The sequence below is a fragment of the Osmerus mordax genome, chromosome 9, assembly GCF_038355195.1.
Source record: "Osmerus mordax isolate fOsmMor3 chromosome 9, fOsmMor3.pri, whole genome shotgun sequence".
Classification (NCBI taxonomy): Eukaryota; Metazoa; Chordata; class Actinopteri; order Osmeriformes; family Osmeridae; genus Osmerus; species Osmerus mordax.
In genome coordinates this window covers 14,272,857-14,297,205 of record NC_090058.1, presented here as the reverse complement: position 1 = coordinate 14,297,205, position 24,349 = coordinate 14,272,857, and the positions used below count along the sequence as shown (strand labels likewise).

Below are 24,349 nucleotides of genomic sequence, written 5' to 3'. Positions count from 1 at the left end.
CGAGAGTGTTTACACCGCTCTATCTCTATCTTTGTGGTAAATATATCAACAAACACTGAGGTAAGAAAAAAGAAAAACTAGCCACAATAGGCTATAAGTACAGTAAAAATATCAGTACCACGTCCGATGGCTATGGGGGGGAAAAACACACTTCAACATTCATTTGTAAAATGAATTTTCCTATTATGTGTCCCACATTTGACTAGTGTGGTGAGACCATTAACATTCCATGAATTCATTTAACTTTAGTGAAATTGCCATGTATGTTCATAAAGCCTTATTGCTTCATTTGGAAACTTCTGTTGGCCTTCTAGTACTGTTTCATTAGAGCTCTCTAGTACTTGCACTGTTATATAATATACTATTGTTTGCTGAATGCAATATTTAATTTATTTCTCATGAAAATATACAGGAAGCCAAGCTGAAGCATTTGATATATATAGAGATTGCGCAACAAAAGAAGGAAATATATGCATCAATCACAGATACCATCAAAGAAGAGATAGTTCCTGGCTACAACAGTAAGTCAGTGGAATTGTGCTTAATTCCAGAAAGACTTATTTGAAGAGTTATGTGATTATGTAATTTCGGTAATATAAACCAAATGTTGCTTGTTTGGTTGCAGAGGCTGAAGAATGTGTTGGAACGAGATCCATGACGGTGAAGCAGAGAGTACTGATACAACATACTGAGTCACTGAAGCACACCATGTTCAACAAAGCAAAGGACAGGATGCTGGATTCGTTCAAAAAGCTGACGGTTTGTTCACTTTTACATGTGAAGTTCAAAAATGAAAATTCTTTAGGATTTCGGAATTCTTTAGGAAGATTCAGTTACTCAGGTGAATCGATTACTTCGGGAATATTTAAACAAATGTTTGTTTGACTTGAATCTTTTTTTTTCTTTCTTTGCAAGAATGATCGTATGGAGATCATGTTGAGAAAGAAGCTACTGGAAGCTATGGCTCATGCACTGACTGAATCCAACTTCCCGTTTAGCTTGGGTAAGTCAGGATCTCCACAGATCTTCATCATAATCCATATCCATCTGCCTGAACAGTAAACTCACATTCCAAAGCCTTGCTTGGACACTGATGTTTGTAAATCTGATCAAAATGCTTTCTCAGGGGTCTTTGGCACTGGGATCATTCAGCTGTCATAAATCACACGAGAAAGACTGACTGTGTTCTTCTTTGTTGTAGATGTCAGCTCTGAAATTAGAGAGCTGGAGATGTTATCTGCCCCAACTGATGAATAACAGCGCCAAGAATCTAATGAAGAGTTGGTGCGGAAAACAGGTTTTTGTGTAGCCATGTAAATGTTCATGGCTGGGCAGACAGTGCAGAAAATTACATATATAAATCTTCTATAGATCATGTAGATACAATGTGTTACAAACTAGTGAGATATGGCTAGGATGGTCCGTCTTTGTCATGAAGGTCTGTGGTTGTACTGTCTCATAGAACTCTGTAGGACGACATAAACAACACAACATTCGTACATCAGTCTCAGCTGTGTGTTAAGCTTGAGCTGGAACAACCCCAAAAGGAATGACAGACGTTGTCATAAGTGTTCTATCATAATGTAATCCAAGAGAAATGCCATCAACCAGATTATTTGATCCTAATTAGGCCTGTAGGGGGCTGGAGCCAATTCCAGTGCTCATTGGGTAAAAGGCAGGGAAACACACTTGACAGATCGCCAGTCCACACAAACACATTCACACCTAGGGGCAATTTACTATCTCCAGTTCACCTGACTTACGTGTCTTTGGACTGTGGGGAGTGTGGATTTTATTTGAATGATATATAGAATTGTTTGGAACTTAGGGTAGTATGTTTGGCACTGAAATGATTTAAGAATGTTAGATATAGTGTTAGATATAGAAAACAGGCCCTGGGCTCTGTAAAGGCTTGGCACTTAAATGTTTTAAGAATTTAAGAATGTAAGATATAGAATGTTAGATATAGAAAACAGGCCCTGGGCTCTGTAAAGGCTTGGCACTTAAATGTTTTAAGAATTTAAGAATGTAAGACATAGAATGTTAGATATAGAAAACAGGCCCTGGGCTCTGTAAAGGCTTGGCACTTAAATGTTTTAAGAATTTAAGAATGTAAGATATAGAATGTTAGATATAGAAAACAGGCCCTGGGCTCTGTAAAGGCTTGGCACTTAAATGTTTTAAGAATTTAAGAATGTAAGATATAGAATGTTAGATATAGAAAACAGGCCCTGGGCTCTGTAAAGCGCCTTGAGATAATTGTATTGTTTTGGCGCTATATAAATTAAATTGAATTAAATTGAAAACATGACCCAGTTTAAAATAAATGTAGATCCCATTAGTATATAGAGTTTGCTTCATTACAAGTGCAGAATGAAGAGGCTGAAAAGTTGTCCTCTGTGGCTGATTATTACTCACTTTGACATTACATAATTCAAATTCAGACGTGCTGTTTTAGTGAATCTCTTTAATGTAACTACTGTCTATGAACCTCCTGCCTATTTAATGAAATACGTATTTTATACATTTTATTCTATTTTTAATTTTTAATTTTATGCTTCATTTAAACTAAGAATATGTAACTTTTTAACCTTAAAATAACAGCTTGAAAAAAATGGTGCCGCTACAATTGCCATTGCCATCGGGCAATGTTGTGGTGGTCACATGTATGGAGGTCTTCCATACATGTCCTTACATTAGTAAACTAACACACTCACACATAGGCAGAGATACACACAAGAACTCTCACTCACACACAAACACACACTCACACATATACACACACTCACACAGAGATACACAAAATAACTCTCTCTAACAAAACCAGCTGCCTTTGCTTCCTTAATAAACAAATTTAGCTGGTTTGACTCTTCACTGGTTAATGAGGACAGTAAGATTTATTTTGTGCGAGAGAAGCAGAAAAGTCGGCACTAGGCATGTTCAAACTTATGATCTGAGAAGTGTGCTCAGGCTTAAACATGGTGTCTCACACAGGGTGTGGGAAGCAGGCTGTTCTTTGTGTCTCTCTTCATTTTCAGAAACAACCTTGAAACCGGGTGGAGACGGCACCCGAGCAGGTGGGACGCGTAGGCAAAAACAACTCCCTGATGCACGAGAGAACAAGCTCAACCCTCTTTTCATCTTTCTGTTTTAATTGCACTGTATAAATATATGCTGGGGAGGGACAGATAGCCAGTTGGACTTTGTGAACCAACCCAAACTCTGTTGCGGGTAGGGAAACGTAGACAACCCCAGAGCTCTGTACTTATTGATTTCCAACTGCTGCATTAAAGCTGATATTATGGGACCTCTGCGACTCCAGACCACTCTTTCTAGAACACAGATTTGTGTAATTGAATACCATCATTACATATTGGAATAGACGCAAAATAATTCAAATCCTTCAAATGGTGACCCCGACGCTGAAAATAGGGAGTCCAGAGGGTTCCGGCCCGACCGACAGAACGGGAGAGAGACCCATACACCGGTACGAGGAGGCAGATGTAATCGTCAGAGGCGCCTCAACATAAAAAAGGTAAGCAGACACCTGTTAATTCAAGTACTGCTATTCGGAACTGAGAACCAATTTTAGACGATTACTATGTTTCATCGTACCTAATCAAACCAACAGTGGTGGGAAATAGTTTTTGTGTTTTGTCTTTGTCAAGGGGAGGTTAGAGTTCTCTCCAAAAGGGTGGAAGTCCCTACACGTGTTTTGTCCTTGTCAAGGAGAGGTTAGAGTCCTCTTCAAATGGGTGAGAGTCCCTATACGTGTTTTGTCTTTGTCAACGAGAGGTTAGAGTCCTCTTCAAAAGGGTGAGAGTCCTAGCACGTGGCTTGTCTTTGTCAAGGAGAGGTTAGAGTCCTCTTCAAAAGGGTGAGAGTCCCTGCACGTTTGTCTTTGTCAAGGAGAGGTTAGAGTCCTCTCCAAAAGGGTGGAAGTCCCTATACGTGTTTTGTCTTTGTCAACGAGAGGTTAGAGTCCTCTTCAAAAGGGTGAGAGTCCTAGCACGTGTTTTGTCTTTGTGAAGTAGAGGTTAGAGTCCTCTTCAAAAAGGGTGAGAGTCCCTGTAGGCCTACGTGTTTTGTGTTTATAAAAAAGGAGAGGGTAAAATCCTGATGTCGGTAGACAACTTCAAGTTCCACAGTGTATTGTTGTGACTACTAAGAGACCAGACATGTTGTTGTATTCTAAGTGTGAGCACATCGTTTACTATATTGATTTAACAATTCCCTTTTGAGGAAGCACTTGAAAGAAGGAAGCTAATGTATGCAAACGTGGTAGTGGAAGCTAGGCAACGAGGTTGGAAAGCCAGCCACACAAGACCGGTGGATATGGGTGTGTCAGAGGCTTTGTATGGAACGCCGAGTTCCACTTGAGCGGGAAGCGTTAGATCTGGTTTAAACCAGATCCATAACCAGATCTAACGCTTCCTGCTCAAGTTCCCAGAAAATGAAACTTAAATTCAGCACTTCATTTAACATAAGCGTAAACCAGAATTTCCCTTGAAGGAAGGAAGGATTTTTTGGAATGTAGCCTAGAATGTCCTGTACATATAAGATAATACCCGATGCCATAGTCTGAGTAATTCATTTCGTCGTCACCTGAACAAGGTGAACTTAAATGCGTTTGGAAGTTCCAAAGCAAAAGTCTATCAGACAAATTCTAATTCAGTGCTACATTGAACATAAGCTTAAGCAAAACAAGCAGAAGAAGAAGCAGAAGAAGCAACAATTAACCGCCAAACAGTAAGTAATTAACTCCATCCAGTTTTTTCTGCGTATTTCTTACTGCATAAATTGCGCATAAAATAGAGGAAAACAACACTTAATGTTAAATTACATTTTTTTACCCGTCTATTCTGCCCTCCTGATGGTGGTGTAAAGTTATGCGTAGTCTGTCTCAACCACTGCCACTGCCTTTCCCAGTCCTTTGGTGTCAGGTGAATACACATGTCAACTTTTACGGATTTATTGCAGCATTTAAATTGCTTACGGAAATATACATGAAATTATACGGAGTGATTGACGCGGTTGGTATATGACACCCCCTTTATGCCACAAAAGCGATTCAGGCCTTATAAATTACACATTTTCTTACAGCTGATATTATGAGAATTTTATCACTGTATGGAGGAGGCACAAGAGTTTGGATTTTACCCCGTTTTGAACGCACCCTTTGTTCCCTTAGCTACGCTTGAACATCATGAATACACGTGATATAGGCCCATAGTGTATGACGTGGTTGTCTCAGTTGGTAGGATACATGAGAGCCCCTATATGCCACGAAATGAACTATACACATTGAGTCTGTGGTCTCCACCCCCTGCAACTCAGAACACCACTGCACCTGGATTGAGAGAAAAAATAATTTAAATAGTTCTCACAATGTGTTAGTCATTTTGATTGCAATTTTTTTAATTAATTTGGTTAAAAAAAAATGAGCAAGAGAAAAAACTAAATGTATTTTTATTTGGAGTTTAATTGTAATTTGTTTTTAAGTTTTATTTGAGAGTTTTATCAGAGCCTGGCATACTGTTTGGGATAAACAGTTAGGCTGTGATAATGTTGTATTAATGAATGGTATTAGTGCATGAAGAGGGTTATTATAACATTCAGTTCTGAAAATAATTTGGGAAGACTCATCACGTCTGATAAATTGTGGTTATGATGGTTTGAGCTAATTGGCTCGTTTTGAACTGCAGCAAAACGAGTTATGAAGTTCTACCTATCTGACCTTTATAGAAGATATAGTTGGGGAAAATGTTTGGTTAATAGCTTTCCAGTAGGCCTAGGCCTACTGGAAAATGGGTGCAGGATTGGAGAATGCTGGCTGATGTCGGTAGACAACTTCAAGTTCCACAGTGTATTGTTGTGACTACTAAGAGACCAGACATGTTGTTGTATTCTAAGTGTGAGCACATCGTTTACTATATTGATTTAACAATTCCCTTTTGAGGAAGCACTTGAAAGAAGGAAGCTAATGTATGCAAACGTGGTAGTGGAAGCTAGGCAACGAGGTTGGAAAGCCAGCCACACAAGACCGGTGGATATGGGTGTGTCAGAGGCTTTGTATGGAACGCCGAGTTCCACTTGAGCGGGAAGCGTTAGATCTGGTTAAACCAGATCTAACGCTTCCTGCTCAAGTTCCCAGAAAATGAAACTTAAATTCAGCACTTCATTTAACATAAGCGTAAACCAGAATTTCCCTTGAAGGAAGGAAGGATTTTTTGGAATGTAGCCTAGAATGTCCTGTACATATAAGATAATACCCGATGCCATAGTCTGAGTAATTCATTTCGTCGTCACCTGAACAAGGTGAACTTAAATGCGTTTGGAAGTTCCAAAGCAAAAGTCTATCAGACAAATTCTAATTCAGTGCTACATTGAACATAAGCTTAAGCAAAACAAGCAGAAGAAGAAGCAGAAGAAGCAACAATTAACCGCCAAACAGTAAGTAATTAACTCCATCCAGTTTTTTCTGCGTATTTCTTACTGCATAAATTGCGCATAAAATAGAGGAAAACAACACTTAATGTTAAATTACATTTTTTTACCCGTCTATTCTGCCCTCCTGATGGTGGTGTAAAGTTATGCGTAGTCTGTCTCAACCACTGCCACTGCCTTTCCCAGTCCTTTGGTGTCAGGTGAATACACATGTCAACTTTTACGGATTTATTGCAGCATTTAAATTGCTTACGGAAATATACATGAAATTATACGGAGTGATTGACGCGGTTGGTATATGACACCCCCTTTATGCCACAAAAGCGATTCAGGCCTTATAAATTACACATTTTCTTACAGCTGATATTATGAGAATTTTATCACTGTATGGAGGAGGCACAAGAGTTTGGATTTTACCCCGTTTTGAACGCACCCTTTGTTCCCTTAGCTACGCTTGAACATCATGAATACACGTGATATAGGCCCATAGTGTATGACGTGGTTGTCTCAGTTGGTAGGATACATGAGAGCCCCTATATGCCACGAAATGAACTATACACATTGAGTCTGTGGTCTCCACCCCCTGCAACTCAGAACACCACTGCACCTGGATTGAGAGAAAAAATAATTTAAATAGTTCTCACAATGTGTTAGTCATTTTGATTGCAATTTTTTTAATTAATTTGGTTAAAAAAAAATGAGCAAGAGAAAAAACTAAATGTATTTTTATTTGGAGTTTAATTGTAATTTGTTTTTAAGTTTTATTTGAGAGTTTTATCAGAGCCTGGCATACTGTTTGGGATAAACAGTTAGGCTGTGATAATGTTGTATTAATGAATGGTATTAGTGCATGAAGAGGGTTATTATAACATTCAGTTCTGAAAATAATTTGGGAAGACTCATCACGTCTGATAAATTGTGGTTATGATGGTTTGAGCTAATTGGCTCGTTTTGAACTGCAGCAAAACGAGTTATGAAGTTCTACCTATCTGACCTTTATAGAAGATATAGTTGGGGAAAATGTTTGGTTAATAGCTTTCCAGTAGGCCTAGGCCTACTGGAAAATGGGTGCAGGATTGGAGAATGCTGGCTGATGTCGGTAGACAACTTCAAGTTCCACAGTGTATTGTTGTGACTACTAAGAGACCAGACATGTTGTTGTATTCTAAGTGTGAGCACATCGTTTACTATATTGATTTAACAATTCCCTTTTGAGGAAGCACTTGAAAGAAGGAAGCTAATGTATGCAAACGTGGTAGTGGAAGCTAGGCAACGAGGTTGGAAAGCCAGCCACACAAGACCGGTGGATATGGGTGTGTCAGAGGCTTTGTATGGAACGCCGAGTTCCACTTGAGCGGGAAGCGTTAGATCTGGTTAAACCAGATCTAACGCTTCCTGCTCAAGTTCCCAGAAAATGAAACTTAAATTCAGCACTTCATTTAACATAAGCGTAAACCAGAATTTCCCTTGAAGGAAGGAAGGATTTTTTGGAATGTAGCCTAGAATGTCCTGTACATATAAGATAATACCCGATGCCATAGTCTGAGTAATTCATTTCGTCGTCACCTGAACAAGGTGAACTTAAATGCGTTTGGAAGTTCCAAAGCAAAAGTCTATCAGACAAATTCTAATTCAGTGCTACATTGAACATAAGCTTAAGCAAAACAAGCAGAAGAAGAAGCAGAAGAAGCAACAATTAACCGCCAAACAGTAAGTAATTAACTCCATCCAGTTTTTTCTGCGTATTTCTTACTGCATAAATTGCGCATAAAATAGAGGAAAACAACACTTAATGTTAAATTACATTTTTTTACCCGTCTATTCTGCCCTCCTGATGGTGGTGTAAAGTTATGCGTAGTCTGTCTCAACCACTGCCACTGCCTTTCCCAGTCCTTTGGTGTCAGGTGAATACACATGTCAACTTTTACGGATTTATTGCAGCATTTAAATTGCTTACGGAAATATACATGAAATTATACGGAGTGATTGACGCGGTTGGTATATGACACCCCCTTTATGCCACAAAAGCGATTCAGGCCTTATAAATTACACATTTTCTTACAGCTGATATTATGAGAATTTTATCACTGTATGGAGGAGGCACAAGAGTTTGGATTTTACCCCGTTTTGAACGCACCCTTTGTTCCCTTAGCTACGCTTGAACATCATGAATACACGTGATATAGGCCCATAGTGTATGACGTGGTTGTCTCAGTTGGTAGGATACATGAGAGCCCCTATATGCCACGAAATGAACTATACACATTGAGTCTGTGGTCTCCACCCCCTGCAACTCAGAACACCACTGCACCTGGATTGAGAGAAAAAATAATTTAAATAGTTCTCACAATGTGTTAGTCATTTTGATTGCAATTTTTTAAATTAATTTGGTTAAAAAAAAATGAGCAAGAGAAAAAACTAAATGTATTTTTATTTGGAGTTTAATTGTAATTTGTTTTTAAGTTTTATTTGAGAGTTTTATCAGAGCCTGGCATACTGTTTGGGATAAACAGTTAGGCTGTGATAATGTTGTATTAATGAATGGTATTAGTGCATGAAGAGGGTTATTATAACATTCAGTTCTGAAAATAATTTGGGAAGACTCATCACGTCTGATAAATTGTGGTTATGATGGTTTGAGCTAATTGGCTCGTTTTGAACTGCAGCAAAACGAGTTATGAAGTTCTACCTATCTGACCTTTATAGAAGATATAGTTGGGGAAAATGTTTGGTTAATAGCTTTCCAGTAGGCCTAGGCCTACTGGAAAATGGGTGCAGGATTGGAGAATGCTGGCTGATGTCGGTAGACAACTTCAAGTTCCACAGTGTATTGTTGTGACTACTAAGAGACCAGACATGTTGTTGTATTCTAAGTGTGAGCACATCGTTTACTATATTGATTTAACAATTCCCTTTTGAGGAAGCACTTGAAAGAAGGAAGCTAATGTATGCAAACGTGGTAGTGGAAGCTAGGCAACGAGGTTGGAAAGCCAGCCACACAAGACCGGTGGATATGGGTGTGTCAGAGGCTTTGTATGGAACGCCGAGTTCCACTTGAGCGGGAAGCGTTAGATCTGGTTAAACCAGATCTAACGCTTCCTGCTCAAGTTCCCAGAAAATGAAACTTAAATTCAGCACTTCATTTAACATAAGCGTAAACCAGAATTTCCCTTGAAGGAAGGAAGGATTTTTTGGAATGTAGCCTAGAATGTCCTGTACATATAAGATAATACCCGATGCCATAGTCTGAGTAATTCATTTCGTCGTCACCTGAACAAGGTGAACTTAAATGCGTTTGGAAGTTCCAAAGCAAAAGTCTATCAGACAAATTCTAATTCAGTGCTACATTGAACATAAGCTTAAGCAAAACAAGCAGAAGAAGAAGCAGAAGAAGCAACAATTAACCGCCAAACAGTAAGTAATTAACTCCATCCAGTTTTTTCTGCGTATTTCTTACTGCATAAATTGCGCATAAAATAGAGGAAAACAACACTTAATGTTAAATTACATTTTTTTACCCGTCTATTCTGCCCTCCTGATGGTGGTGTAAAGTTATGCGTAGTCTGTCTCAACCACTGCCACTGCCTTTCCCAGTCCTTTGGTGTCAGGTGAATACACATGTCAACTTTTACGGATTTATTGCAGCATTTAAATTGCTTACGGAAATATACATGAAATTATACGGAGTGATTGACGCGGTTGGTATATGACACCCCCTTTATGCCACAAAAGCGATTCAGGCCTTATAAATTACACATTTTCTTACAGCTGATATTATGAGAATTTTATCACTGTATGGAGGAGGCACAAGAGTTTGGATTTTACCCCGTTTTGAACGCACCCTTTGTTCCCTTAGCTACGCTTGAACATCATGAATACACGTGATATAGGCCCATAGTGTATGACGTGGTTGTCTCAGTTGGTAGGATACATGAGAGCCCCTATATGCCACGAAATGAACTATACACATTGAGTCTGTGGTCTCCACCCCCTGCAACTCAGAACACCACTGCACCTGGATTGAGAGAAAAAATAATTTAAATAGTTCTCACAATGTGTTAGTCATTTTGATTGCAATTTTTTTAATTAATTTGGTTAAAAAAAAATGAGCAAGAGAAAAAACTAAATGTATTTTTATTTGGAGTTTAATTGTAATTTGTTTTTAAGTTTTATTTGAGAGTTTTATCAGAGCCTGGCATACTGTTTGGGATAAACAGTTAGGCTGTGATAATGTTGTATTAATGAATGGTATTAGTGCATGAAGAGGGTTATTATAACATTCAGTTCTGAAAATAATTTGGGAAGACTCATCACGTCTGATAAATTGTGGTTATGATGGTTTGAGCTAATTGGCTCGTTTTGAACTGTAGCAAAACGAGTTATGAAGTTCTACCTATCTGACCTTTATAGAAGATATAGTTGGGGAAAATGTTTGGTTAATAGCTTTCCAGTAGGCCTAGGCCTACTGGAAAATGGGTGCAGGATTGGAGAATGCTGGCTGATGTCGGTAGACAACTTCAAGTTCCACAGTGTATTGTTGTGACTACTAAGAGACCAGACATGTTGTTGTATTCTAAGTGTGAGCACATCGTTTACTATATTGATTTAACAATTCCCTTTTGAGGAAGCACTTGAAAGAAGGAAGCTAATGTATGCAAACGTGGTAGTGGAAGCTAGGCAACGAGGTTGGAAAGCCAGCCACACAAGACCGGTGGATATGGGTGTGTCAGAGGCTTTGTATGGAACGCCGAGTTCCACTTGAGCGGGAAGCGTTAGATCTGGTTAAACCAGATCTAACGCTTCCTGCTCAAGTTCCCAGAAAATGAAACTTAAATTCAGCACTTCATTTAACATAAGCGTAAACCAGAATTTCCCTTGAAGGAAGGAAGGATTTTTTGGAATGTAGCCTAGAATGTCCTGTACATATAAGATAATACCCGATGCCATAGTCTGAGTAATTCATTTCGTCGTCACCTGAACAAGGTGAACTTAAATGCGTTTGGAAGTTCCAAAGCAAAAGTCTATCAGACAAATTCTAATTCAGTGCTACATTGAACATAAGCTTAAGCAAAACAAGCAGAAGAAGAAGCAGAAGAAGCAACAATTAACCGCCAAACAGTAAGTAATTAACTCCATCCAGTTTTTTCTGCGTATTTCTTACTGCATAAATTGCGCATAAAATAGAGGAAAACAACACTTAATGTTAAATTACATTTTTTTACCCGTCTATTCTGCCCTCCTGATGGTGGTGTAAAGTTATGCGTAGTCTGTCTCAACCACTGCCACTGCCTTTCCCAGTCCTTTGGTGTCAGGTGAATACACATGTCAACTTTTACGGATTTATTGCAGCATTTAAATTGCTTACGGAAATATACATGAAATTATACGGAGTGATTGACGCGGTTGGTATATGACACCCCCTTTATGCCACAAAAGCGATTCAGGCCTTATAAATTACACATTTTCTTACAGCTGATATTATGAGAATTTTATCACTGTATGGAGGGGGCACAAGAGTTTGGATTTTACCCCGTTTTGAACGCACCCTTTGTTCCCTTAGCTACGCTTGAACATCATGAATACACGTGATATAGGCCCATAGTGTATGACGTGGTTGTCTCAGTTGGTAGGATACATGAGAGCCCCTATATGCCACGAAATGAACTATACACATTGAGTCTGTGGTCTCCACCCCCTGCAACTCAGAACACCACTGCACCTGGATTGAGAGAAAAAATAATTTAAATAGTTCTCACAATGTGTTAGTCATTTTGATTGCAATTTTTTAAATTAATTTGGTTAAAAAAAAATGAGCAAGAGAAAAAACTAAATGTATTTTTATTTGGAGTTTAATTGTAATTTGTTTTTAAGTTTTATTTGAGAGTTTTATCAGAGCCTGGCATACTGTTTGGGATAAACAGTTAGGCTGTGATAATGTTGTATTAATGAATGGTATTAGTGCATGAAGAGGGTTATTATAACATTCAGTTCTGAAAATAATTTGGGAAGACTCATCACGTCTGATAAATTGTGGTTATGATGGTTTGAGCTAATTGGCTCGTTTTGAACTGCAGCAAAACGAGTTATGAAGTTCTACCTATCTGACCCTTATAGAAGATATAGTTGGGGAAAATGTTTGGTTAATAGCTTTCCAGTAGGCCTAGGCCTACTGGAAAATGGGTGCAGGATTGGAGAATGCTGGCTGATGTCGGTAGACAACTTCAAGTTCCACAGTGTATTGTTGTGACTACTAAGAGACCAGACATGTTGTTGTATTCTAAGTGTGAGCACATCGTTTACTATATTGATTTAACAATTCCCTTTTGAGGAAGCACTTGAAAGAAGGAAGCTAATGTATGCAAACGTGGTAGTGGAAGCTAGGCAACGAGGTTGGAAAGCCAGCCACACAAGACCGGTGGATATGGGTGTGTCAGAGGCTTTGTATGGAACGCCGAGTTCCACTTGAGCGGGAAGCGTTAGATCTGGTTTAAACCAGATCCAGATCTAACCAGATCTAACGCTTCCCGCTCAAGTTCCCAGAAAATGAAACTTAAATTCAGCACTTCATTTAACATAAGCGTAAACCAGAATTTCCCTTGAAGGAAGGAAGGATTTTTTGGAATGTAGCCTAGAATGTCCTGTACATGTAAGATAATACCCGATGCCATAGTCTGAGTAATTCATTTCGTCGTCACCTGAACAAGGTGAACTTAAATGCGTTTGGAAGTTCCAAAGCAAAAGTCTATCAGACAAATTCTAATTCAGTGCTACATTGAACATAAGCTTAAGCAAAACAAGCAGAAGAAGAAGCAGAAGAAGCAACAATTAACCGCCAAACAATAAGTAATTAACTCCATCCAGTTTTTTCTGCGTATTTCTTACTGCATAAATTGCGCATAAAATAGAGGAAAACAACACTTAATGTTAAATTACATTTTTCTACCCGTCTATTCTGCCCTCCTGATGGTGGTGTAAAGTTATGCGTAGTCTGTCTCAACCACTGCCACTGCCTTTCCCAGTCCTTTGGTGTCAGGTGAATACACATGTCAACTTTTACGGATTTATTGCAGTATTTAAATTGCTTACGGAAATATACATGAAATTATACGGAGTGATTGACGCGGTTGGTATATGACACCCCCTTTATGCCACAAAAGCGATTCAGGCCTTATAAATTACACATTTTCTTACAGCTGATATTATGAGAATTTTATCACTGTATGGAGGGGGCACAAGAGTTTGGATTTTTGAACGCACCCTTTGTTCCCTTAGCTACGCTTGAACATCATGAATACACGTGATATAGGCCCATAGTGTATGACGTGGTTGTCTCAGTTGGTAGGCTACATGAGAGCCCCTATATGCCACGAAATGAACTATACACATTGAGTCTGTGGTCTCCACCCCCTGCAACTCAGAACACCACTGCACCTGGATTGAGAGAAAAAATGATTTAAATAGTTCTCACAATATTTTAGCTATTTTGATTGCAAAAAAAATAAAAACGAATTGCAAAATCTTGAAGGGACTGGTTATTTTAGCACATATTTGAACAGAGGCTGTTTACGACAGATAACAGATAAATGTGCCAAAATTCATAGTTTCTTCAAAAGATTATCTTAATTTTGCTCAATCTTAATTCCAGTGGTTTAGATGAATTGTGAATTAAGGTTATACTGTTATATTGCAATTGGTTTAATCTTCTGCAGTGAGGCTTGTGTTGCTGGGGAAGAATGAACTGGACAATGGCCGAGTGGGAAACCTCATCCTTGGAAGAGATGCATTTCAGACTGAAGCCCTTGAGGTTTGTGAAGAACATGTAAGTGAGAGAGTCAGAGGACAGGTGGAGGGAAGACCCATCACAGTCATTAACACTCCTGACCTATTTCATCCCCAACGCACACAACATGAGCTCTCGGTGGCAGTGAAAGAGTGTGTGGCCCTGTCTGCTCCAGGGCCTCATGTATTTCTAGTGGTGCTGCAGCCTGACAGCTTCTCAGAGGAGGACAGACACAAAGTGAAAGCCATACTGAACTTGTTCAGCAATGAGGCCATGAACTATACCATTGTACTAACTACTGTTAGAAGTGCGCGACATGTCTCTACAACTTACGCTGGTGAAAAAGAAGACCCTTTAGGCCTGATCATACAGGAGTGTAAGATGAGGCATCACATATTTGATAAGATTTACAGATTTGACAAGAGTCAAGTTCTTAAACTCTTTGAGAAGATAGACAAGATGATGGAAGAGAATGGGAGAAGACATCTCACCTGTGAGGAAATTGGGGTGATACCAGGGGGCTCATTACTTCCAGAGAGCAAACAGAAAGCAAAAAGTGGAAGAGAGAGTGATTCTTACAAAGACAAAGAATGGAAGAAGAAGAGAACAGCAGGTAGGAACCTGTGATAAATAATTTGTTTAATCACTTTCATTAAAAAATGACTGTTCTGAATGAAGAATGGCTCTTCTGTGGGTTACCATATGGTCCCATAACAGACAAGTTACTGATAGTGTCATCATTCCATGGTAAATACTGTGTCACATCCATCTGTTCCACAAATTAAATTATGGTGATAAATAATAAAACAATGGTAATAGCTGAATAATAACAAGATCAACACGATGGTTTGTTAGTTTTGGAACGTTTTGGTTTTGCACATATCCAAACAGCCCTATGACTTCATCCAATCCATTCACAATCATTCTCATCTAAATCTTAGATTAAAGGATTAGTCAAACCTGTCTGGATACTGTGGTCAGATCTGGCAAAAAAAACATGGACTTTCACATTTACTCTCACTACAGGTAATTGTCAAATAACAGATATTGTTTATGGTTTTATGGTCTATTAATTTATAGAGATTAAAGACATTGCAGCCATACAGCAAGCACAAGAAGTCATGGCAAAGGTTCAACACAAACTTGAGGAGAAAATCAACCACCATGCCACGACCAACACAAACACATTTATGAACTTCATCAGGTACATTGCCTGTTTCAGTAAAATAGCACTAATTAACATGCATGATAATGTTTTCCTGAATCTGCTGTTAATTAAAACAAACAATCTATTTTTATGTATGTCTATCTAGCCATTGATCTATGACTTGTGTGTTTGTTGTGTCCAGGGACCTTATGGAAGATCTGCTAAAGAAAACGATACAGAAAACCACTATTGGTGTGTTTGGAAAGACAGGAGATGGTAAAAGCTCCCTGATAAATGCCATCCTAGATGAGGAGGAGCTGTTACCAACAGGGACACTCGATGCCTGTACATCAGTCATCATACAAGTGGAGGCTGGGGCTGAGAGAGACCAGTACACAGCAACTATTGAATTCATCTCAAAAGAGGTTTCTTACAACTGTTACATTACCACTGTCATACTGTAATGTAACAACTCACATCCTACGTTTAAAATGAATACTGAAAAATACTTCATGTTTATTTGTAGGCCTGGGAAGATGAGCTAAAGAGCCTGCTAGGTTTTCTAGCAGAACATGAGGAGAGGGATGAAAACATCTGCAAAATGGCAGAAGACAAGATTGAAGCACTGTATGGAAAGAATGCAACTGCAAAAAGCTTTGATGAACTGATGAAGGATGATCGTTCAACAGATATTGCTGGCCTGCTCAAGCGAAAGGAAAAATTCATCTCAACGTTGCAGGTAAGTTACAGTTCTTGTAGCTGTAAATTGTAATTGTATGTGAGTTCAAGTTACTTTATTTACAGCTCATATTTGTGAAAATGATTACCTTCTAAGTCTAATTCCATGCTCAAACAGGCCTCAGATCTCTCTGAAGCAATCAGGCCTTATATTCAACATCAAGAGTCTGATCTTGGGGGACTCTATTGGCCACTAGTGAAGACTGTGAGAATCAAAGTGCCAGATCACAAAGAGCTTCTCCAGAACATTGTGCTAGTTGATCTCCCTGGAAATGGAGACTGTAATCAGACCAGAGACGAGATGTGGAAATCGGTAAGTGCTCACTGTAGTGCTCTTTGTCACAAACTGAAGGAGATTCTGGATGTATGTGCAGCACCCAACTTATTTGAATGAAACAAATTACTTAAAGGAACTTACAAGATTCTTGTGTCAGACCTCAAGTTTAGACACCATATTGACAGTACAATTCCACACCCAAACAAGTGAAAATTAGGAGTATTGATACAAAACAGAAGAAAGACAGAATAAGCAAAAACAGGTGCAGTTAATGATTTGACTACCAAGGTTAACTGAGGGGCAGCAATATAAACAAACCCAACATAGAATGACCAGCAGGGGGAGAGAACCAGGGTGTGACATCATTAAACAAACAATTTTTTTACATTCATATATGAATTCATTAATAGCATTTATTTGTATTCATATGTATTCATGCTATTATTTTAGCAAAGCTACAGGTTTCAATTACACTACCATTCAAAAGTTTGGGGTCACTTAAAAATGTCCTTATTTTTAAAAGAAAAGCACTGTTTTTTTCAATGAAGATAACGTTAAATTAATCAGAAATACACTATACATTGTTAATGTGGTAAATGACTATTCTAGGTGGAAACGTCTGGTTTTTAATGAAATATCTACATAGGTGTATAGAGGCCCATTTCCAGCAACTATTACTGTAGGTGTTCGAATGGTACATTGTGTTTGCTAGTTCCCTTAGAAGACTAATGGATGATTAGAAGGATTAGAATTAGAATGCCAAAGGTCTGCAATGTTGTAATTGCTGCAAATGGAGCATTATTTGACGAAAGCAAAGTTTGAAGAACAAAATGTATATTTCAAATAAAAATAATTATTTCTAATAATAATAATTAACCTTGTAAATGTCTTGACTATATTTTCTATTCATTTTGAAAGTTATTTGATAAATAAAAGTGTGAGTTTTCATGGAAAACATGAAATTGTCTGGGTGACCCCAAAACTTTTGAACGGTAGTGTACATAAACACATTTGGATTTCTTTTTTTGGGAGAAAATATAGTTTATAGTTTCAATACACTGACAAATTATATAGGTACAGGCGCTTATTTTATTTTTCATATTGAATAGATAGAAACGGGTTTGGATTATACTGTACTAGTTGTTTGTAATGAGAAAACTATTCCATTAAACCAAACGAACAACAAAAACAATAACTTTCTTTTCCAGATGTTAAGGGAGTGCACAGCTGTTTGGGTTGTGAGTGATATCAATCGAGCCGCATCTGACAAAGCAGCCTGGGAGATCCTGAAGAGCAGCATGACAGATATGGTACAGGGAGGGGCATGCACTGGCATCTCTTTCATCTGCACCAAAACTGATAATATGGATCCCCAGTCTTACATGAGATCATTAAGGTCAGTCTTTTTTTTATCCTCGATTTTGTGTATGTAAGTGTATGCAGTACTAAAGAGTGTTCAGTGTACTATTAGTTTGTTTATTATGTTATTAGGTTTGAAACAGTATGCAGAAAACTACAAAAATTACATATTTGATTTTCACATCCCTTAGACTGAACAATGAAAATCTACAAATCACAGCGGAAAATGTAAGTGAAAAATGGATACAAACCGACACCACTTCATTAGATGATCTATCTATGCCAGATGAAATACAAAGTGATTTATTATTCTCCCCATTTCCCAGGAGTCAGAGAAAAAGCTTAAATGCATACAGCACAGGAATAAAAAGGCCAAGAATCGAGTGAAACAAGACTTTGAAAAACAGGTATTTCTCTCACCCAGGAGGTGTTTGTGATACATTTTTCTGATCATACAGCTGGCTGATTGACCTATTGTGATTTTTTTTCAGAAATATTACATTCAAAGCATTGAAGTGTTTACTGTAAGTTCACAGGAGTTCTGCTCAAAGGAGCCATATCTGAAACAGGAGGACACAGGTAGAGCATCATCAGTTTTAGTAGTTGTCTCTTTTTTTCCATTAGAGGAGTGTGCTGTTCATCAACACCCATAAAGGGAGTTTGTGTATTTCTTGAAGTGAGCACAAACAGAGCAGATTCACATGTCAATGTAGTCATTATAGCTGACACTACACTATGTATTTTCTTTATTTCTTTGGAAAAAAAAACTGAAGAGATACAACTGCTGAGAAATGTGCTGAGAAGGTTTAACCACAGTCACACAAACAGAGTGGCCTCACAGTATTTGACAAGTGCCACAGGGATCCTGTCCCTCATACAGACATCCAAAGATAACAACGAGGAGATGGTAAGTGTCACCATTAATGAAGGTGTCCTTGTGTTGTCTGTAAATTAGTCTTATCTTGAAGAAAAACTCAGATGGTTCTGTGGTATGTGTTTCAGAATATGGACAAAGCTAAGCTGCACAATGAGCTGAGGAAGAAGCTGGACGATGAACTGAAATGTCTATGGGTTGATCATTTAGAGCCATGTCACGATGAACTGGAGAAGTACCTCTCAGATGGAGTTAAGAAGTCAGAGATGAAATGTGCTGAAATAATCAAGAAAAACGTGGAAGTACCAGTAAGCACTACTACTTGGCAGATTAAGTTATTTTATGGTATTATATTTAAAACTGCTACAGATCTGCCATGTTTTAATCCACACACATTTAATGAATTAAACATTCAATATAATTTCCTTAGGTTGAAAAAAATGGACGTGGATACCATCAGACTCTATCCGCCTTGTGCAGAAATAACGGTTTCTTCAGGTCAAACGATGGAGAAACAAGAGACCTGAACAAGTCTTTGGCTGAAATGATGTATGAAAGCATCAATGAAAAGTTTAATGCCTTGTTCCCGTAAGTATTCTTACAGTAGTCTTAAAAGTGTTATTCATCCACCACCTCTGTGTGTGACGTGTCCAATGTTATGTGTGCAGAAATAAAGAGGAAACTAGCCTGTCAGTGTGGGAGAAGGTTAAACGATTCAGTATCTTCTCGATCAGTGTCACCGAGGGCTACAGCAACCCTGCCGCAATGACTCACATTCTGAGGTTCTTAAAAGCTGAGGTAAGCGAGAGTGTTTACACCGCTCTATCTCTTTCTTTGTGGTAAATATATCACCAAACACTGAGGTAAAAAAAAGAAAAACTAGCCACAATATGCTACAATAAATTAAGTACAATAAACACATAAGTACCACTTCTAATAGCTATGGGGGGAAACACACTTCAACATTCGTTTGTAAAATTAATTTCCCTATTATGTGTCCCACATTTGACTAGTGTGGTGAAACAATGAACATTCCACAAATTCATTTAACTTTAGTGAAGTTGCCATGTATGTTCACAGTGTAACTCCTCTCTAAAGCCTTATTGCTTCATTTGGAAACTTCCGTTGGCCTTCTAGTACTTTTTTATTAGTACTCTCACATCGTTGCACAAACCTACACTTAACTATGCATTATTTTGTCATTTTGCTAGACAACAAAGTGTACTGAAAGTGTAAAAATTGTTTTGAAATGCTACAATTATTATAAAATTAAGTGATGCAAGATAGTAAGGTTGGAAAATGGAAATCCATGCTTCTTAAAACAATCTGACACTTTTCAGTCTCACAACCACTTGTTTTTGAGTCTCTGAATGGAAGCGATCCTCTTTTCAACTGGAATTTGGTGTTTCTTTAGTAATGCTGATTAATAGTTAGCCAAAAAAAGAAACCAATGATGTTTTCAAAATGTACTATTGTTTTCTAAATGTAATATTTCATTGATTTCTCATGAAAATATACAGGAAGCCAAACTGAAGCTTTTGATAAATATAGAGATTGCGCAACAAAAGAAGAAAATATATGCATCAATCACAGATACCATCAAAGAAGAGATGGTTCCTGGCTACAACAGTAAGTCAGTGGAATTGTGCTTAATTCCAGAAAGACTTATTTGAAGAGTTATGTGATTATGTAATTTCGGCAATATAAACCAAATGTTGCTTGTTTGGTTGCAGAGGCTGAAGATTGTGTTGGAACGAGATCCATGACGCTGAAGCAGAGAGTACTGATACAACATACGGAGTCACTGAAGCACACCATGTTCAACAAAGCAAAGAACAGGATGCTGACTTTGTTCAAAAATCTGACGGTTTGTTCACTTTTACATGTGAAGTTCAAAAATGAAAATTCTTTAGGATTTCGGAATTCTTTTAGGAAGATTCAGTTACTCAGGTGAATCGATTACTTTGGGAATATTTAAACAAATGTTTGTTTGACTTGAATCTTTTTCTTTCTTTGCAAGGAACAAATCGAGATGATGTTGAGAAAGGAGCTACTAGAAGCTATGGCTCATGCACTGACTAAATCCAACTTCCCGTTTAGCTTGGGTAAGTCAGGATCTCCACAGATCTTCATCATAATCCATATCCATCTGCCTGAACAGTAAACTCACATTCCAAAGCCTTGCTTGGACACTGATGTTTGTAAATCTGATCAAAATGCTTTCTCAGGGGTCTTTGGCACTGGGATCATTCAGCTGTCATAAATCACACGAGAAAGACTGACTGTGTTCTTCTTTGTTGTAGATGTCAGCTCTGAAATTAGAGAGCTGGAGATGTTATCTGCCCCAACTGATGAATAACAGCGCCAAGAATCTAATGAAGAGTTGGTCTTTGTCATGAAGGTCTGTGGTTGTATTGTCTCATAGAACTCTGTAGGACGACATAAACAACACAACATTCGTACATCAGTCTCAGCTGTGTGTTAAGCTTGAGCTGGAACAACCCCAAAAGGAATGACAGACATTGTCATAAGTGTTCTATCATAATGTAATCCAACAGAAATGCCATCAACCAGATTATTTGATCCTAATTAGGCCTGTAGGGGGCTGGAGCCAATTCCAGTGCTCATTGGGTAAAAGGCAGGGAAACACACTGGACAGATCGCCAGTCCACACAAACACATTCACACCTAGGGGCAATTTACCATCTCCAGTTCACCTGACTTACGTGTCTTTGGACTGTGGGGAGTGTGGATTTTATTTGAATGATATATAGAATTGTTTGGAACTTAGGGTAGTATGTTTGGCACTGAAATGATTTAAGAATGTTAGATATAGTGTTAGATATAGAAAACAGGCCCTGGGCTCTGTAAAGGCTTGGCACTTAAATGTTTTAAGAATTTAAGAATGTAAGATATAGAATGTTAGATATAGAAAACAGGCCCTGGGCTCTGTAAAGGCTTGGCACTTAAATGTTTTAAGAATTTAAGAATGTAAGATATAGAATGTTAGATATAGAAAACAGGCCCTGGGCTCTGTAAAGCGCCTTGAGATAATTGTATTGTTTTGGCGCTATATAAATTGAATTGAATTAAATTGAAAACATGACCCAGTTTAAAATAAATGTAGATCCCATTAGTATATAGAGTTTGCTTCATTACAAGTGCAGAATGAAGAGGCTGAAAAGTTGTCCTTTGTGGCTGATTATTACTCACTTTGACATTACATAATTCAAATTCAGACGTGCTGTTTTAGTGAATCTCTTTAATGAAACTACTGTCTATGAACCTCCTGCCTATTTAATGAAATACTTATTTTATACATTTTATTCTATTTTTCACTTTTAATTTTATGCTTCATTTAAAGTAACAATATGTAACTTTTTTACCTTAAAATAACAGCTTGAAAAAAATGGTGCCGCTACAATTGCCATTGCCATCGGGGGTCTGTAGGGAAAATACTGCGGTATGTAAGATTTCTGGAGCTTTGTGTCTGAGCATGCACGACTAGGATCGGGGTAGTCACAGTCACTATCGGAACAGCTTTTACTCGTTGGCGAGAGCTGAAAGACACATTTGGATACAAGTTCGATTTAGAGCTAGCCATCTTTTCTTGACTGTGTTAGCAAAATTGTTGACTCGCTAGTTTGTCATAAACAAGGAAAGCAAATTCCAACAAGTTTCACCGCTAGGGGGAGCTACAAGCCAAAAACTACTTATTGCTGCTTTAACATTTCTGTGCTCAAACATTTTTTATGCCAATATACACATAAATGTCAAGATGGTGGCACGCATGGGTGTGGCGGCTCCTTGCTCTCCAGTTTGGTGTTTTGTTTGTACTAGGGATGGGCAAACGATGCCTTGTGAAGCTTTGGTGGTTTCTTCCGGATTGTGCCGAACCAAAAAGCCGAACTATTGGCGCATTGAAATTGGAGAGCACAGTGACATCTAGTGGTCAGCTAAAATTATAGCAGCCGTTTAAACTAACTGAATGAGATGTACCAGTAGTTTCTGACGGTACTTCGCCTGTTAATTATTCAATGTCGTTCATTTTTGCAAGGCTACGTGATGGTCTAATATTCGTGTTCATTCATTAAAACCATACATGTGTATTTGAGAACTGTGTAATTTTCATACAATAAATATGTTTTACTGTGATGTTCAACTAGTCTACATTTATTCATTTAGCATTTAGCAGACGCTTTGGATAAAAGCGTCTGCTAAATGAATAAATGTCTACACCACACTTTGTAATGTTCAGCCAACAGTATAAGGGCGGTAGAATGCTTAAGTGTATGGAAGTATTAAATCTATGTAATCTTTATAAATAATAAGTATGCATTTTTATATAAAATATACAGAAATATCAGTTGTAAAAATGTCATTCAAAAACGGACCCCTGTGCAACGGACGCAAGCAAGCACACCCTACAATTTCCCCAGAAATTGTACCCTCTCTAGTTGCTTTATGGACTCTCTTGGATTAGTCAAACTGCTAAATGTGTGTTTTCAGTCTTTTTTATATTCTCTGTGAACAAGGGGTTTTGGTTTATCTGATTCAGCAGGATAACTGAATGCTCATTAATGAATGAAAAAAATAAAAATGTCAATTTATTAACAAATGTTTTAATATATAATCATATTGTTTGTTTGGATACCATTGAGTATTTTTTTTAGCGAACACAATTGATTTTTGAGGGGTTTGGCAGTTATTTTACTCTCACAGTTTCATAAACAGGTTTTAGGTATGTTTGGTATGCAGTCTGTCTGTTGCTTTCTGGGTGTTTGATTCTGGGTGTTTGATTCTGGGTGTTATATGAATCTCTGCAGTTTCTCCTGGTCCATCAGGGCCTGAGTAGGGTGACATAAGTGCACATGCGCTGGTAATGAGGGGTAGTAAATCACACGGTAACCGGTGGAGCCCCTGGGCCACATTTAGAGAGCTGAACTGAGCGTGGACCAAAAAAACGGAGTCACCATTACACTGATTTGTGGCTGTGGCTTTTGTATAAACGCTAACACCTTTTGGTCACACGTGCGAAGGACTTCCACACAGCTCCCCCGAGTCTTTACCCCAAGGAAACACTAGCACACAAACACACACATTCACACACAGTTGAACCGTCCATGGAATGCGCACAGAGCTCACGCAACATGCCACCCAGTGGCGTTTCTACATTAGGGGCACGTGGGGAGCGTGAACCACACAGGCCAAAGTTAACATTGGGAGATGGGGCACTTTCAGATGTGCCCCATGAAATCTGCCTAGCAACTGGAATATTGCAAAAACCGCGAGAACTGTACAATAAAAAATAAAACATAATCCGATCATATCAGACAGACCAATGCCAATAACATTACTGCTAGTTAGCTATCGCTAGTTTTCGAGTATTTTGGAAGTGTTTTAATTCAGACTACAATGAATAATGTCGACTATTTGTTGAGGGTGCAATTTAGTACATTGTCGGAAGAGAAATTAGAAATAAAACGTTTGGGGCCACACAGACCAGATGACTATCGACGATCCTGCTGCAGCCTGGTGAGAAAGCTTTCAAGATGGAATGGTATGACAGAAAGACATGGCTAACTGCTAGCACTGTTCTGTTTCCCATGCCTTCTTTTTGGAATTGGTACTAATGCAGACTCAGTTTGGACAACGGATGGATTCAAAGACCTGAAGCATCTGGCAGAAAGAACAGTGAAACACGAAAGCTGTAAAACCCATATCAAT

General features: G+C 38.3%; 2 protein-coding genes and 1 long non-coding RNA gene across 3 annotated transcripts in view; 2 read left to right on the top strand and 1 right to left on the bottom strand.

Moving 5' to 3' along the window:
• LOC136948662 (M1-specific T cell receptor beta chain-like) overlaps positions 1 to 24,349 on the bottom strand; it is a 68,126-nt gene that overhangs the window by 29,218 nt on the left and 14,559 nt on the right. The window lies entirely within an intron of this gene.
• LOC136948664 (uncharacterized) lies at positions 860 to 1,994 on the top strand. The gene is made up of 3 exons (XR_010877379.1): positions 860 to 1,003; positions 1,202 to 1,836; positions 1,911 to 1,994. It is a non-coding gene; the product is annotated as an uncharacterized lncRNA (long non-coding RNA).
• On the top strand, positions 11,475 to 22,777 carry LOC136948663 (nuclear GTPase SLIP-GC-like). The gene is made up of 19 exons (XM_067242595.1): positions 11,475 to 11,565; positions 14,157 to 14,840; positions 15,308 to 15,431; positions 15,577 to 15,799; positions 15,901 to 16,113; positions 16,231 to 16,425; positions 17,598 to 17,785; positions 17,940 to 17,976; positions 18,075 to 18,154; positions 18,233 to 18,327; positions 18,522 to 18,655; positions 18,751 to 18,930; positions 19,053 to 19,210; positions 19,291 to 19,420; positions 20,143 to 20,251; positions 20,356 to 20,489; positions 20,643 to 20,727; positions 20,926 to 21,421; positions 21,580 to 22,777. Coding segments are annotated over exons 1-18 (2,826 nt in total). The 5' UTR covers positions 11,475 to 11,564; the 3' UTR covers positions 20,982 to 21,421; positions 21,580 to 22,777.